This window comes from Copadichromis virginalis, linkage group LG3 (assembly GCF_057382275.1).
Source record: "Copadichromis virginalis isolate Kocher_CV1m ecotype Utaka linkage group LG3, C_Virginalis_male_GT1.1, whole genome shotgun sequence".
Lineage (NCBI taxonomy): Eukaryota > Metazoa > Chordata > Actinopteri > Cichliformes > Cichlidae > Copadichromis > Copadichromis virginalis.
This window is the reverse complement of record NC_140620.1, coordinates 27570564-27587631: the sequence shown is the minus strand read 5'-3', so window position 1 is coordinate 27587631 and position 17068 is coordinate 27570564. Positions and strand designations below refer to the sequence as shown.

At 41.3% G+C, this 17068-nt stretch overlaps 1 protein-coding gene and 1 pseudogene across 2 annotated transcripts; one reads left to right on the top strand and one right to left on the bottom strand.

The window, feature by feature from the left end:
* Window positions 1–1876: 1876 nt before the first annotated feature.
* LOC146713850 (uncharacterized) lies at window positions 1877–6522 on the bottom strand (annotated as a pseudogene). The gene is made up of 4 exons (XR_014918733.1): window positions 6240–6522; window positions 5063–5240; window positions 3699–3962; window positions 1877–2997 (listed from the first exon to the last, which is right to left on the bottom strand). The product of XR_014918733.1 is annotated as an uncharacterized LOC146713850 (transcript).
* Window positions 6523–9380: 2858 nt separating this feature from the next.
* On the top strand, window positions 9381–12349 carry LOC146713849 (tripartite motif-containing protein 16-like). Its single transcript, XM_085450472.1, has 2 exons — window positions 9381–9552; window positions 10263–12349. Exon 2 carries the CDS (start codon window positions 10559–10561, stop codon window positions 12230–12232), a length of 1674 nt encoding a protein of 557 aa, XP_085306598.1. The 5' UTR covers window positions 9381–9552; window positions 10263–10558; the 3' UTR covers window positions 12233–12349.
* The last annotated feature ends 4719 nt before the right edge of the window (window positions 12350–17068 follow it).

Sequence of the window (17068 nt, the reverse complement as noted above, 5' to 3'; positions counted from 1 at the left end):
GAATACAGTTACTTTGTTGAAATAAATGGATTACACAGGGTCTTTTCCTGTTTCATATGTTAGTCTCTACCCTCTCTATTTTTGGTAATTCCATGGTGGTGGAAACCAAACAAAACATGTATTAAGAGGCTGTATGCCTGTGTCTCAATCTCGTGGCTCATGTCACCTCTACTTGTGGCCCTCATAATGACCTGATGAAATATTTTTACAAATTATTATTCAAAAAATATTTAATTTTGATTTTTAATTGAAGGCAATAGGCAGAGTGTTACAGGCAATGCTCTAAAGAATGTGGCCTCATGGGTAGTGTAGTCCATGCTGAGGGAGAATGGACTGCCATACCCGTTATGTGTCTGTGAGCGAGGGAGGGAGAAAAAGGAGTTGTCACCGAGCAGAAACGGGAGATGGAAGCATGTAAATATCATAATAACCACTGCAGCCAAGAAGAGAGCCTGACAAGCCCAGTTGTAAGTAAGCTATTAAGACTCGACTGTACGCTGCGCTCGTGTTTTTTTCTCTCGAAACAATAAGTTCTTTTGGAGCAGCCTTTCAACGCCTCTCTCTGTCTCGCTGGGCAAAGTTGACCCAAACAAGTAAAGATAGTTTTCGGCCTGACACGGAAGTCGACCTATTAGCCAGAGGTCCCTTTACTACGGTTCGGAGCTGCGGACCTGTTTATATACGCACGGAATAGTTTTCTATACGAGATCACTGCAAAAAGTGCAGGCTTACCTAATGTCCACCCTACTGTTACTCATTTTATATTAGGATTTAAAAATCTAGTTGGTATTGGTATAACGAGTAACCTTCAGTAATAGTAAAAAAAAAAAAAAATCACGCAGCAAGAGTACATTCATGTAGTTGTAAAAAGCATGATAATACATTAAGTAATCCAATGTATTCCATTACGTTACTCAGAGTAACGTAACGGAATACATTTTGGGGCATGTATTCAGTAATCTGTAGTCAAATACATTTTAAAAGTAACCTTCCCAACACTGATTACTTTTGCATTACTCTGTAAAATGACATATTACACGAGCATGTGCAAAAGAAAACTGTCTCTCTTACTTTGCTGTAGATTGCGCAGACAAATGTAGTTTCTTAAACATTAGAATCACTAGAAGTGTAATTAAATAAATAATCGTATTCTGTGATTTCTGTCATATAGATGATGACAGACGCTTGTCAACAGAGAATTATTTTAAAATGTATGTGAAATGGACTATTATGATTGGTCAGAATAAGCCCATGAAAATATAACAAACGTTACTTTTTTTATATAGGAGGAGAGCATATTTTGTCTTTTTTTCCATTTCAATATATGTTTTTTAATTAATTTAAACTAGAACCTAATGCTATGCCAGCGTTTACCTTTGGCTGAGAGTGTAGAACTGATGCTTGTGATGATGTTGTAGAACTAGAAATTATAAATGTCAACCAAACTTTATGGGTTGTGATCAAAAACCAAAGCCAACTGAATCCAAAAACAGTTGGAACCCTGTGTTCTGTTGATCGTAATTACTGATCGCCTGGTGTAGTAAGGAACTTTGTTTAAAATTGTGCTGGGCTTATCTGAATCATTGTTTGACAGAACAGCATCTACAACATGTAGCGATAACAAAATTGGCCAGCAGGTGTCCCCGTGGAGCTGGTTTCATGAAGTAATTTTGCTAATCACTAACAACCAGAAACCACAGAAAGTCAATGACATTTAGCAACTTCTAGCAACTAGCTCAAATAAGCGCAGGGGCAGCTACACTAACTCTGTCTCATGAAACACTGCCACCTAGTGGTTACATTTTCAATAAAAACGAGCACATTCTGTGTACAAATAGTTCCTCTAAGACTGTTTTCTCTCTCTCTTTTTTTTAACAAAAGAAAACACCCAGACTTTTTCCTCAACACACATATTTATTTCAGTATCGAACAAAAAACTGGAACACGTCTTCAATTCTGGATACGTTAGCAGAGCCATTACAACTACAGTCGCTGCCAAACTGATCCAACTCTGGAGTCCAGCCACAGGATCATCCAAACCACACTTATCATAAAACATAAAACTATGCACCCATACTCAAGGACTGACCAGATTAAGGTCACAAATGTGAAAAGATTGTAAGAGTCAAAACATCAGTTTAAACATTTATTTAAATCAGTGCAGCGATTTGACTTCTGGTTAGTGAGCTCTACCACCCACACACTGCTACGACTCAAAGCTGTCTCACACTTTGGAAGCATGAATATTTCAAGCATTATGAATTTTTCTTATGTGTCTCTTTAAGTGTGTGCTCCGATTGAATTTCTTTCCACAGGTACTACAAGAATACGGCTTCTCACCTGTGTGAGTTCTTACGTGAGCTTGCAGTGTCCAGTTCTGACCGAATGTTTTATTACAGGTACTGCAAGAATACGGCTTCTCACCTGTGTGAGTTCTTGTATGTGTTTTCAGTGCTGATTTCCGACAGAAACTTTTCCCACAGGTGCTGCAAGAAAACGGCTTCTCACCTGTGTGAGTTCTTATGTGAGCTTCTAGTGCTGACTTTGAAACTAATTCCTTCCCACAGGTGCTACAAGGATGTGATTTCTTACCTGTGTGAAGTTTCAAGAACTGACAGAAGTTTGTCCTACAGGTCCAACAACAACAACATGATTTTTTACGTGTGTGAACTCTCCGATGTGTAGTCAGATCGGACTCAGAGTTGAACATTTTTCCACAGTTGTCACATGTTAGAACATTTGTCTTTGTTTCAGTTTTACTCTGACTGTCTGATGCAGGAGTGTCGTCTACTCTCTGATCGTGACCTGTTTTATCTTCTTGGCTCTCTGCTTCAGGAGAGCTGTGAGAAAGGAGCTGCTCACTGCTTAGTTTTTGTTCAGTCTCCTGCTTCAGTCCAAGCTGCTCTCCCTCCTGACTGCTGCAGAGCTCCTCCTGTTCCTCTTTAATGTGTAGAGGCTCTGGGTCCTCCTGGTCACAGACCTGCTGCTGTGTGGGGTCTGAAGAGACAAACAGAGAAAAATGATAGAAAAACGGGTGAAAATATTTTGTAAACTCTGAATATTCTCATTACTTTCACATTTCTCTGTGAAAATGACCTGAAATCCATTTTCTACTAATTTGCCACACACCAACACAAATCCCTATCCTAATAAGGACACACATATGATCTTTCTCTTAGTATTAAGGTATGAACACAAAGCCGAAAACACAAATTAAAAATGAAAACCAATAGAAAGAGACTTTAAAGTGGTCGTCATAGTGATTTTACTTTATAAACATGAACAGGTAGAAATGGAGGCTTCGGCCTGACTGCTCATCAGTTTGTTATCTGTTGAAGTTCAGGGTCTGGTTGCTGGGCTATTGTCTACAGTATAAAATATGTGTCAACTAACAACAAACTAACAACAAACTTTAAACAAATTTTAAAATGAAAAAAATGAAAAAAATAAAGAACAAATAGCTCCAACATATAAGATACGGTACTGTACACACATACAGACTCAAGTCAGTTTCTTTGACTTATACCAAGTGGAGGTTTAATGTTACATGTTAAGAGAAAAGAGATGCATTCATGCTGATTGGACTTTTAATTCTTTCTGTGCTTCTAAAAAGGAAAAAAAACCTGTAACCTGTGATTAGGATCCTACATGAGTCATATTCATTTTAATAATATAAAAGCAATAATAATTTTACATACCTATTCTATCCAACTTTAACTCTGGTTTCCAGATGGTCTCCAGCAGTGTGAGTCGCTCTTCATCAGTCCAGACAATAATGCCTTCAGCCTCCTGCTTCAGTCCAAGCTGCTCTCCCTCCTGACTGCTGCAGAGCTCCTCCTGTTCCTCTTTAATCTGTGGAGGCTCTGGGTCCTCCTGGTCCAGACTGGAGTTCCTCTCCTGGTTACAGACCTGCTGCTCATCCAGACCCTCCTCTTCCTCACAGACATGTTGTTGTGGGGGGTCTTGAGGAGAAAAGAAACACAATAAAAAGGTCATTAATGTGATGAACAGTAACAGAAAACACTATTTTTAAAAAGCACTTTGTGCGTTTGGCAGCCATCCTAAAAGGTTGCCCCCTTTAGTGGCCTCCACAGGAGATCATCTGCCTGCACCACACCATCTCTAGCACGCTCCGCTTTCACACTAACTCTCTGCATGTCCTCCTTCACCACAGCCATGAACCTCCTCTGTGGTCTTTCCTCCTCTCTTACTGCCTCCTAACAGGTCATCCACTTCAGAGAAGTCTGGTAACAACTTTTAAAGTTAAATGTGTATTGTATATCTGAGATCTACCTTTATCTTTACTGCACAGTCTCAGTGCTTGGAGAGGAAAACTGACACTCGATGAACTCAACAGTGGAATCTGTTCGACAAACACTTTAAATAAATGAATCAAAATATGTCAATCAAAAAAGGAGCTTTCGTTAACTATATTTAAATTTAACTGCAGAAAACTTCGGTCAACATATTTAATCATTTATTGAAATCTGGTTTTGTGCAATGATATAAACTAGTTTAGATTTATTCTGGATATTCTCACCACGGCTGAGGGTAGTGTTATTCCAAACAGCACAACACCTAATCTAGCAGTGACCATGGACCTGCACCAGTCCAACATAGTCCATCAGGGTGGCTGTAGCTCAGGTGGCAGAGCAGGTCAGCCACTAATCAGAAGGTCGGTGGTTCGATCCCAGGCTGCCTCCTGGCTGCATGCTGCAAATATCCTTGGGCAAGATACTAACCCCATGTTTGCCTACTGGTGGCGGTCAGAGGGCCCGGTGTGCGCCTGTGTCCGGCAGCCTCGCCTCTGTCAGTGCGCCCCAGGGCAGCTGTGGCTACAATGTGGCTATCGCCAGTGTGTGAATGGGTGAATGACTGAATGTAGTGTAAAGCGCTTTGGGGTCCTATGGACTAGAAAAGCGCTATACAAATGCAGGCCATTTACCATCACTGGACACTGACCCACAGCACTGATAAATACCCAGTTTAACATCTTCTAGTAAAGTCAGTCACACTGAAGAATCTGAGCTTGAACAGCACAGAGTTAAAAACATGTCCATACCTATGATGTGTGGGTGTCCGGCTGATATCCAGCAGTCTGTGCTGACGGTTGATCTCCTCCTCATACTGGACGATGGTTTTTTGAACCTCTGAGAAGATTTCTTCACAAACAGCAGTTAGTCTCTCCTTGATGAACTCTCTCAGATACTGAGCTGAACTCATTGCTGCTGAGGCTGGGGCTGGGCGGATCGATACAAATGATACAGACATATTGGTATAAGACCCACACTAACGTGAAGGGATCAATACTTTAGTTTGTGTTTCTCACAAATACGGGCCATTCAAGTCTGTCAGGTTTATATTGTTGATTGTCATTTATGCTTAGAAAAATAAAACCATATATGCTTAGAGGTGAATAATTGATTGTGTAGTGATAGGATGTGTGATCCTTAGTAGTTTGCAAAGACTGTGTGTCTTCCAGAGTGTTCTGGCATTCACACTCAGATCCTGGAGTCACAAGAAGAGCTCGTACCTTCTTTTATTGTTTTATGGTATAGCAAACACAAGTACATCTGTTTTAGTCTAGGTGCCTTTTGTTTAGATGAACTGCTGGACTGCAGGTTTAGGGAAGTCGTTCACAGGGTCACATCTTGATTTAGCTAGTAGGCCATCACTGTTTCCCTCATCAGATCGGTTGGTTTTTGAGCTGTTCTTTACTCAAGTGAACTGGCTTCACGCTTCTAAATAAATTACAGTACAATGTTTCTAAATCTCACTGCAACTGCTGCGTCACAATAATCTGTCCTGCTTCATAAATCTGTCCCATAGCTTATATAGTAACACATATCTTATTTTCCTATATCTACTTGTTGTAATTCAGTGGAACTTATTTCCTTCATCCATCAATTACCCCAGCTGAAGTAAAAATATTAATAACAATGAGCTGATTCCACATGATGTTTGTCATGTTTTCCTGTCTATGCTGAGCTCGTTATCACTTCAGCCACTTTATCACCACCTTGTCACTTTTTCCACCACATTGTCATTCTACCTACTGCTTGAACACTTTGCCCAAACTGCACCTCCTTTCCATTTACTAGACTCAGTCGTGTGTCTTTACCTTGCTGAACCACATCCCTACAAACACTCATCAGAGAGCCGTTCCTCAGTATTATATCACTCTTAACCTCCCTGCATGCTTATTTATCGCCGTTGTAGCTGAAACTGGTTCCACTCACCGAGCCGAAGACTTTTTCTTCTGGAGACAGTTTTTTAACCTCGACTTAAATCCGTCCTCGTGTCTCGTTGTCACGGTTACATTGCGCTCACTGTCCGTTTCATCCACATTACAGATTTACTTTCACTGTTTTTTTTGTTTTTTTTTGTATTTTCCCCTCTTGTTTGACCTTTTTTTCACCCCCGTTCTTCTCTCCCGCCATCGACTTCTGTTCTTACTTCACTTCCTGAAACGTCACGTCGCTCTGCTGTTTCCGGTCCCTTCGCAGACCTGCCGGTCAAACCTCTCGTGGACCCTCCCCCCTCCTCTGCTGTTGTGTGTGTGTGTGTGTGTGTGTGTGTTTTCGCCTCTTGTTGAACTTTTTTCACCACCGCTCTTTCTCCCGCCATCGACTTCTGTTCTTATTTCACTTTCTGATACCTCTCTCACTCACACACACACACACACACACACACACACACACACACACACACACACACACACACACACACACACTTGTCACCCTTGTGACTCAAGGTAAATTGATGTATTCTAATAATGTAATTGTAGAAAACTGTCCCATCATTTGAATACCGCAGACCTGCGGACACAACAGTGGAGGTTCAAACATAGCTGGGTCAACCAAACACTGGAAACATCTAGAGTATTAGAAAGGACAGAAAAACGTAAATTCCAACTTGTATAAACTTTTGTTGCTTGAAATGATTAAAATACTGCTCTTATTTTAGGTGTTACATTATGTCCCTAGTAGCACAAGTGCAAAACCTTCCCGCCATTTTGGTTTCAGTTTCCCTTTTGAACCCTCCATTGTACCATGTAGACACACACAGAGTTAATATGTTCACAATTTATATATTGGCATCACAAACATAATTCATTCATTTATTCATTACGATACCTCACAGAGTGTCGTTATAATCACTCTGCCTGTTTTACATTTATTGTCCACTTGATGGCACAAAAGAGCAAATAAAGCATCGTAAAGCTTCAGTCCATGAACGAAGCAAATAGATAAAAGCTTCAATGCTCCATGGAGCTTTATCTTTCCACCACTAGAGAGTGCAAATTACAATGTATACAAGACAAATATAGTGGAAATGAAATAAAGTTGAAATAATTAGAATCAATACATTAAAATATATTCAGTAAAATACTTTGACTGCAAAAATGTAACACATTAGATGCACACTGGCCCTTTCCATGCTCTATTTTAACAGTGCTGGCCTTTGTGAGATCCATGTTATTTAAGCACAGCGGCTTAATGTTAAGTGAAATGTGTGTCAATGTTTGTCACGTATCATGTATGAAGAACTCACTTTGAAGCTTTGAAATATGTTCAGATTCAGATTTCTTTAAAATAATAATAATTATTATTTTGATTGCTGCTGAGACATTTAAAGAATATAAATACCAGTATAAATTAAACTCACATTATCAGCCATAATAACGAATTTCATCACAATATTTCACTCACAATGCTATATTATTGCTATTAGTTTTTAACATTTTGCAATATGAGCATATTGCTATTTATCACATTTATTTCCAGCTGCAAATTATGTCCTTAAATCTAAATGTTGTCAGTATCTGTTTTGTGCACTAAGGTAAAGTTCCCTCACTTGAGTTGTTTTTTTGTTTTTGCTGGAAAATTAGATTATTAAGCTGTCGATAATATCTGCTGTCAGTCTAAAATCTGCCTACAGTTGGGGTCATTTTAGCAAATACTTGTATTATCTATCAATTAACTTTGCTAACACATAAAAAATCACATATATGTTGCTGTATAAGAATATAACAAGAATTCAAATAGATGGTCAGTAAAGTGTCATTCAGTTGGCAATCTATCGCCATTTAAAAATTAGACGGCAACTATTTTCAAACTTTTAACAATCTCTTTGACAATGACTACAGTCATTTTCTTTTGTACATGCTAGGAAATTACGGTCCTATTTTTACTCGTGTGGCTGACCCATGTGTTTGGTCTGAATTTGGTCTGACTGGACCTATTCGCACCATCTTAGCTACTGTATACCGCCCCCCTGAACCTGTCTTCCTCAGTGATCTCATCTCTCACTCTGTCCTTCTAAGCAGACTTTCCTCTCTCAGCATCTCTGACATCCATCCATCCTCCCTCCCACTTTCTTCTTTTACAGAATGCCTGACTTAAAATCCTGGTTCAGCTCTAATTTTCTTAAGCTAAATGAGGATAAAACTGAAATCCTCCTTATTGGCACTAAATTCAACCTTTTGAATGCAAATCATTTCTATCTGCTTATTGATAACTCCACAGTTTTCCTTTCTCCTCAGGTTAAGAGCCTTGGTGTCATCCTAGACAGTTCACTTTCCTTTAAATCTCACATCAATAATCTCGTTCTGCCTATTTCCATCTACGCAATATCAACAGATTACGTCCTTCTCTTTCCACCCAGTCTACATCCATTCTTGTCCTAGTTTAATTACCTCCCGCATTGACTACTGTAATTTTCTCTTCCAGGGTCTTCCTCCAAAATCCCCCCATAAGCTTCAACTGGTTCAAAATTCACTAAACTTCACTGGGTCCTTCCGGATAATATACAAACTTCTTCTGCTCACCGTCAAGGCCCTTCATAACCTTGCTCCTCCTTACCTCTCTGACCTGTTAAGCACTACCTCTTCTGCCCGTTCACTTCGATCTTCTTTTTCTATCCAGCTTTCTGTGTCTTCTTATGGCCTCACCACCACGGGAAGCAGAGCTTTTAGTTGCTCTGCTCCCAGGCTGTGGAACTCTCTGCCCCCAGATATAAGAAACATTGGTTTGCTCCCCCAGTTTAAATCAAGACTCAAAACCCATCTGTTCAAATCTGCATATTCACTGTGAACCCACTGTTTGTTCATTTTATCTTGTGCTTTTGTGTTTATTGCTCTTCTTTTGTCAACGTTGTGTTATGTGTTTTATTCTAGCATTATTGTTGTTGTTGTTGTTGTTGTTGTTGTTGTTGTTGTTGTTGTTGTTGATAACAACAACAACAACAACAACAACAACAACAACAACAACAACAACAACAATAATAATAAACTGTATTATTTATTTGATTGTTTGCTATGAGCTAACGCTAGTCCACACTCCAAGCCACTTGGTGGCGGTAATGCGCCACGTCGTTGTTTGCTAACCGCCAAGAAACGACGACGACGAAGTTAAACGAGGCGAAAACCACAATAAGAGCAAAATGAAATCTGTAATGTGGAGAAAATGGACAGTGTAACCGTGACAACGAGACACGAAGAGGGACGTAAAGTATAAAAAAATGGCCCAAGAAGAAAAACTCTTCGGCTCGGTGAGTGGAACCAGATTTAGCAACAACAGCGATAAATACGCCTGTAGGGAGATGAAGAGTGCTAAAATACTGAGAAACGGCTCTCTGATGAGTGTTTGTAGAGATGTGTTTCAACAAGATAAAGACACACGACTCAGTCAAATAAGCGTTAATGGACTCCACAGTCTGCTGCCCGACAACAAAAGAGCGTCTGTGGGGTTTTATCCGGAGTACCTGAAATAGAAAAAAGAAAACAGAAACGGGGACAAAAGTTCTGTTTTAAAATGCATATTATAGCGAGAAAGGTGACGGCTTGTCTGTTGTTATTATGTTTGATGAGCCAAGTAAGATGTGGATAAATTAGCTATGAGATTAGGCCTCCCCCCACCACGGAGATGCTGTAAGTATCAAAGCAGCTCAGATTACTTGTTTCTTTCTTATTAAAGAGAATGACAAAAGTTTCACTGTGAGGACGTGATTTAAAGATGACAAATGTCTAAATTGCACATATCATGTCCTGAGTAAAGGACTGGCAGTTTTATGTTGGGGTGTCTGTTGATTCTCACTTGTCTTGGAAACATTGGTTAGGAAAACAATCAAATCAGTAAAACACATGTTACTGGATGCAACAGTTTGCTAGAATTGGAAGGAATTTGTCAGGCCAATTGTGTAATTGATTGATTCAAAGATTTTCTTTTTTCCTTTTCACTGCTTTACCCTTGTCTGCACAGGTGATGAAAATGGATCTGTGTTTGCCAAATGCCATTAAGATCTGAAGAAGAAGAGAGGTGCTGTTTGATGAAGCGGACTTAAGTTAAAGGAGAGACACAAACTAAAGTATTGATACCATCACGTTAATGTGGATCTGATACCATCGTCTGTATCACTTCTATCATTCTGACATGCAGTCAACATGTGGTGATGTGTAAGAGCTGACAGGCTCCATTCACATTTTGAGATCAGAGCTCAGACTAGTTTCAGTTATAAGGAAGAGAAACTCACACAGTCACTGACACTGAGAGGAGAAATGGCACAGAAAGGAGTTCAGCTGGACCGAGAAACCTTCTCTTGTTCCATCTGTTTGGATCTACTGATAAATCCGGTGACTATTCCCTGTGGACACAGCTACTGCAGGAACTGTATTAAAACCCACTTTGATGAAGAGGACAGGAAGGGAATCCACAGCTGCCCTCAGTGCAGGAAGACGTTCACACCGAGGCCTGTCCTGGAGAAAAACACCATGTTAGCAGCTTTAGTGGAGCAGCTGAAGAAGAGTGGACTCCAAGCTGCTCCAGCTGATCACTGCTATGCTGGACCTGAAGATGTGGCCTGTGATGTCTGCACTGGGAGGAAGCTGAAAGCCATCAAGTCCTGTTTAGTCTGTCTGGCCTCTTACTGTGAGAAACATCTCCAACCTCACTATGATGCAGCTCCGTTAAAGAAACACAAGCTGGTGGCCCCCTCCAAGAAGCTCCAGGAGAACATCTGCTCTCGTCATGATGAGGTGATGAAGATTTTCTGTCGTACTGATCAGCAGAGTATCTGTTATCTCTGCACGATGGATGAACATAAAGGCCATGAAACAGTCCCAGCTGCAGCAGAAAGGACTGAGAAGCAGAAGGAGCTCAAGGTGAGACGACTAAACATCCAGCAGAAAATCCAGGAGCGAGAGAAAGATGTGAAGCTGCTTCAACAGGAGGTGGAGGCCATCAATGGCTCTGCTGATAAAACACTGGAGGACAGTGAGAAGATGTTCACTGAGCTGATCCGTCTCCTCCAGAAAAGAAGCTCTGATGTGAAGCAGCAGGTCAGATCCCAGCAGGAAACTGAAGTGAGTCGAGTCAAAGAGCTTCAGGAGAAGCTGGAGCAGGAGATCGCTGAGCTGAAGAGGAAAGACGGCGAGCTGGAGCAGCTCTCACACACAGAGGATCACAACCAGTTTCTACACAACTACCCCTCACTGTCAGCACTCAGTGAGTCTACACACTCATCCAGCATCAATATTCGTCCTCTGAGCTACTTTGAGGATGTGACAGCAGCTGTGTCAGAGACCAGAGATAAACTACAGGACATTCTGAGAGAGGAATGGACAAACATCTCACTGACAGTCACTGAAGAGGATGTTTTACTGTCACCACCAGAGCCAAAGACCAGAGCTGGATTCTTAAAATGTTCACGTGAAATCACACTGGATCCAAACACAACTCACACACATCTATTATTATCTGAAGGGAACAGAAAAGTAACATTTATGAAGCAACAACAGTCTTATTCTGATCATCCAGACAGATTCACAGGATGTTATCAGGTCCTGAGTAGAGAGAGTCTGACTGGACGTTGTTACTGGGAGGTGGAGTGGGGATGGGGAGGAGTTTGTATAGCAGTCACATACAAGAACATCGGCAGAGTAGGGAGAGTGAATGAATGTTTCTTTGGACGCAACGACAAATCTTGGGCATTATATTGGTACACAGACAATAATAAATTTCGCCATAACAATGTCCAAACTCACCTCTCAGGTCCTCCGTCCACCAGAGTAGGAGTGTACCTGGATCACAGAGCAGGTATTCTGTCTTTCTACAGCGTCTCTGAAACCATGACTCTCCTCCACAGAGTCCAGACCACATTCACTCAGCCGCTCTATGCTGGACTTTTTCTTTATGGACTTGGAGCCACTGCAGAGTTGATTAAAGTCAAATAGAGAAGACAGGTTCATGTTGATCCCTGACCATTATATGTACAGTGGGGCAAAAAAGTATTTAGTCAGCCACCGATTGTGCAAGTTCCCCCACCTAAAATGATGACAGAGGTCAGTAATTTGCACCAGAGGTACGCTTCAACTGTGAGAGACAAAATGTGAAAAAAAAAAATCAAAAAAAAAAAAAATCCATGAATCCACATGGTAGGATTTGTAAAGAATTTATTCGTAAATCAGGGTGGAAAATAAGTATTTGGTCAATAACAAAAATACAACTCAATACTTTGTAACATAACCTTTGTTGGCAATAACAGAGGTCAAACGTTTACTATAGGTCTTTACCAGGTTTGCACACACAGTAGCTGGTATTTTGGCCCATTCCTCCATGCAGATCTTCTCGAGAGCAGTGATGTTTTGGGGCTGTCGCCGAGCAACACGGACTTTCAACTCCCGCCACAGATTTTCTATGGGGTTGAGGTCTGGAGACTGGCTAGGCCACTCCAGGACTTTCAAATGCTTCTTACGGAGCCACTCCTTTGTTGCCCGGGCGGTGTGTTTTGGATCATTGTCATGTTGGAAGACCCAGCCTCATTTCATCTTCAAAGTTCTCACTGATGGAAGGAGGTTTTGGCTCAAAATCTCACGATACATGGCCCCATTCATTCTGTCCTTAACACGGATCAGTCGTCCTGTCCCCTTGGCAGAAAAACAGCCCCATAGCATGATGTTTCCACCCCCATGCTTCACAGTAGGTATGGTGTTCTTGGGATGCAACTCAGTATTCTTCTTCCTCCAAACACGACGAGTTGAGTTTATACCAAAAAGTTCTACTTTGGTTTCATCTGACCACATGACATTCTCCCAATCCTCTGCTGTATCATCCATGTGCTCTCTGGCAAACTTCAGACGGGCCTGGACATGCACTGGCTTCAGCAGCGGAACACGTCTGGCACTGCGGGATTTGATTCCCTGCCGTTGTAGTGTGTTACTGATGGTGACCTTTGTTACTTTGGTCCCAGCTCTCTGCAGGTCATTCACCAGGTCCCCCCGTGTGGTTCTGGGATCTTTGCTCACCGTTCTCATGATCATTTTGACCCCACGGGATGAGATCTTGTGTGGAGCCCCAGATCGAGGGAGATTATCAGTGGTCTTGTATGTCTTCCATTTTCTGATGATTGCTCCCACAGTTGATTTTTTTCACACCAAGCTGCTTGCCTATTGTAGATTCACTCTTCCCAGTCTGGTGCAGGTCTACAATACTTTTCCTGGTGTCCTTCAAAAGCTCTTTGGTCTTGGCCATGGCAGCGTTTGGAGTCTGACTGTTTGAGGCTGTGGACAGGTGTCTTTTATACAGATGATGAGTTCAAACAGGTGCCATTCATACAGGTAACGAGTGGGGGACAGAAAAGCGTCTTACAGAAGACGTTACAGGTCTGTGAGAGCCAGAGATTTTCCTTGTTTGAGGTGACCAAATACTTTTTTTCCACCCTAATTTACGAATAAATTCTTTACAAATCCTACCATGTGAATTCATGGATTTTTTTTTTTCACATTCTGTCTCTCACAGTTGAAGTGTACCTCTGGTGCAAATTACTGACCTCTGTCATCATTTTAAGTGGGGGAACTTGCACAATCGGTGGCTGACTAAATACTTTTTTGCCCCACTGTACTTGTGTAGTTTCTAAATGAGGCTTTACATTTTAGAAGCTGAGAAGTTCAGTGGTCCATTGATGTGTGAAAATAATGTTGGACTGATTCAAACTTTTGTTACGACTGTTGTCGTAATTTTAATATTCAAATCTGAGTGTGCAGGTGCCTCTCCATGATTGGTGCATCCAGTGGGACGGTTTGTACCGATTGGCTAATGACCAGGAGGCAGCATATAAGAAGACACCCCCCTGGACGGCCAGTCATTCATCCTCGGCCCATCCCAACTGGCAGACTGTGTGTTTACTGTATAGTAATGTTTGTTTAATGCAGGAGCATGTACGGGTGGACCGCCTTTTTGTTTGATTACAGTTTTCTCCTGTTTTTGTTAGTTAGGGAGGTAAGTCGTTGTGGTTTGGTTTAATTCTTTTGAATAGGTAAGTTTGATTTATCCCTGAGATAGGCTCCCTTCTGTTTGTTATTTTGTCCTTAGGTTCGAAGTTATAATAATCTCCCTTCCTTTGTTTCTAAATTCACTCATTGTAAATAAATCACTGTCAAAAAGTATTAATTGCGTGATGTGCTGCTTTGGATCAGATGGGGATGGATCACTCTTATGTTATGGTCTTGCCACGCCTAGACAGACCATAACACTGTACTAACATTTATATACCTTATATATCATCAATATAAATCTGAATTTGTTCTTATGGCTGATAATCATGTGAGTTTACATTATACTACTCTTCATATTCAGCATGTTTGAAATCTGTCATCAGTCTGGTTAGTGGTTTTATTCTGTAGTTGCTGTAGTGGGTTGTCAAATTCTACTTGCTTCAAACGGCACATTTATAGGAAACAAGGAGATATGATGTATGACTTACCTTTGTTCTCGTCCTGGTTGCAAATAGAGTGCAAGTGTCAACCAAGAAAGGACAGTCCTGTCTCATCCTTTAACCAGCCACGACCTGCCCGTAAGTACACCTCTCCACTCAGAACAATATTACATGGGACAAATGCATCCCATCCTGTACAGGCAGCACAACCCATCATAACAGCTAAGGCAGCATGTGCATATTGCTGCTCACCTGAACACCACATTAGCAAGTGCCCTGAGTTTATTAACTAGACAAAGAATGAGAAAATAAACTGAATAAAGGGAAACAAATGGTGCTGGCATTGTGCTAGAACTCATCAGGCTGCAAAGTGCGATCTGGGAAAAGACTGTGCTACCTGCATGGGACAACATCTACAGATCCTGTGTGAGGTGATTCAGAGACCTAGAACTGAAGTTAATCCTGTAGGGAGGATGTTGTACTTTGATAGACCGAGTGACTGTCCTACTTTACTGTTAAAAGTTGTGAAAGTGCTCCTGCGTAATGGCAAAAAACCCCTGGAAACATGCAGTACTTGATGATGGCTTCCAACGTATCATGCTTCTGACATTAGCAGCTCAGCATCTCCACCTAACTGGGAAAGCTAAAAATTATCACTCAGAACAGTCAATCAAGAAGTTGAAACCATTCAGAGACTTAGACTTAGAGCTTTTTATTGTCATTGTGCGGTTTCTTGCACAGCGAAATTGGGTAGCTGAACCACAAAGGTGCTAAAGTAAGAAGAAGAGAAACCAATATACAACAAAGGCGGAAAATAAATAATTAAATAAATAGAATAAAATAAAAAACTTTGTATATTTATACATATGTGAGTGGAACTATATACATGGTGTGGACCAAAATAATTGCACATGAGCCAAAAATATTGCACATAGATGATCAACAGCAGTGTCAGGGTGGATGTGTTGGGGAAGTCTGTACACACTCTTAGTTTGCATTAAGAGTTCTGAGAGCCCACGGGAAGAAGCTGTTCTTTAGTCTGTTGGTTTTGCACCTGATCGAGCTGAGCCCTTTTCCAGAGGGCAGGATGTTGAAGAGGTGGTGGTTAGGATGGAGGTGGTCCTTTATAATTGCCCTGGCTCTGGAGAGACATCTTGAGCTGGCAATTAAGTCCAGGGAGGGGAGTGGACAGCCGATCACCTTCTCTGCAGTTCTGATGACCCTCTGTAGTCTCTTCTTGTCAGCTGTTGTGCAACCAACGTACCACACAGGGATGGCATGCACCAGCACACTCTCGATAGTGGCACGGTAGAAGGACACTAGGAGTTCAGTCTGCAGCCTGTTCCATCTCAGAACCCTCAAGAAATGGAGGCGCTGCTGGGCTTTCTTTACTAGGGCTGATGTGTTTGTGGACCAGCATAGGTCCTTGGATATTCAAGGTTCTTCTGTAAGTTTCAAAATCTCACCCATCACACACCCAGAGAAAACTTACACAATTAATAATGCCTTCGCTACAAATTACTTAGAACTTTCACACCACACCTACCCATATAATCTCTCCAACGGAGGTATCCCATTACCCTTTATTAGCAACGCAGCTCCTCTACTGCTCATAGGCTCTGATCATACCCACCTTATTACGCCTGTTGTACCAGTTAGACATGGACCATTTGGATCTCCTGCAGCAGTCAAAACCCGCTTAGGATGGACACTCCAATGTCCGATCACAGACTTCCGACCCCAGAGCAGTTCCGTGTAGGGTCGTGCGATATGACCAAAATCTCATATCCCGATATAAGAATTCTATCGTCCCGATAACGATATAAATCACAAAAATGTAACATTTTCTGTAAATTCTGTGAAGCGGGCAGCTCGACTTGTGTGAAGTGTTTCCAGCTGCGCCTCCTTCACCCGGAGTCAAGTGTTTTAACCGATGCATGAAACTATACATTTTTAGACATAAGTTGTAACGGCCGCCGTTTTCTTTGTATTTATTACACGGCATGCTGCGGGGGAAAAGCCTGTTCTAACGTTTGAGTCTAAGGTTTGTTTTTTAGCACCTGGCGGCTCTTTTTTAATTCTCATCCATAAATAATCTGCTCTTTCACATGATTCAGTTTATTTTGAGAAGTCTCAACAGGATCTTGAGCTTTATTGTGAAAGGTTTATGTGGAACATAAACAAGCGGACACGTGATGGTGTTACCGTCGTTGTTGCTAACCACAACACATAAAAACAGGTGCTTGTCCGTCAGTAGTGTGGTTATATTACATATAAGAGAAAGAGAGAACTTAATTAAATTAAATTAATATAACCGCTACAGTGACCATCAGAACAATGAAAAAATATTGCCGTA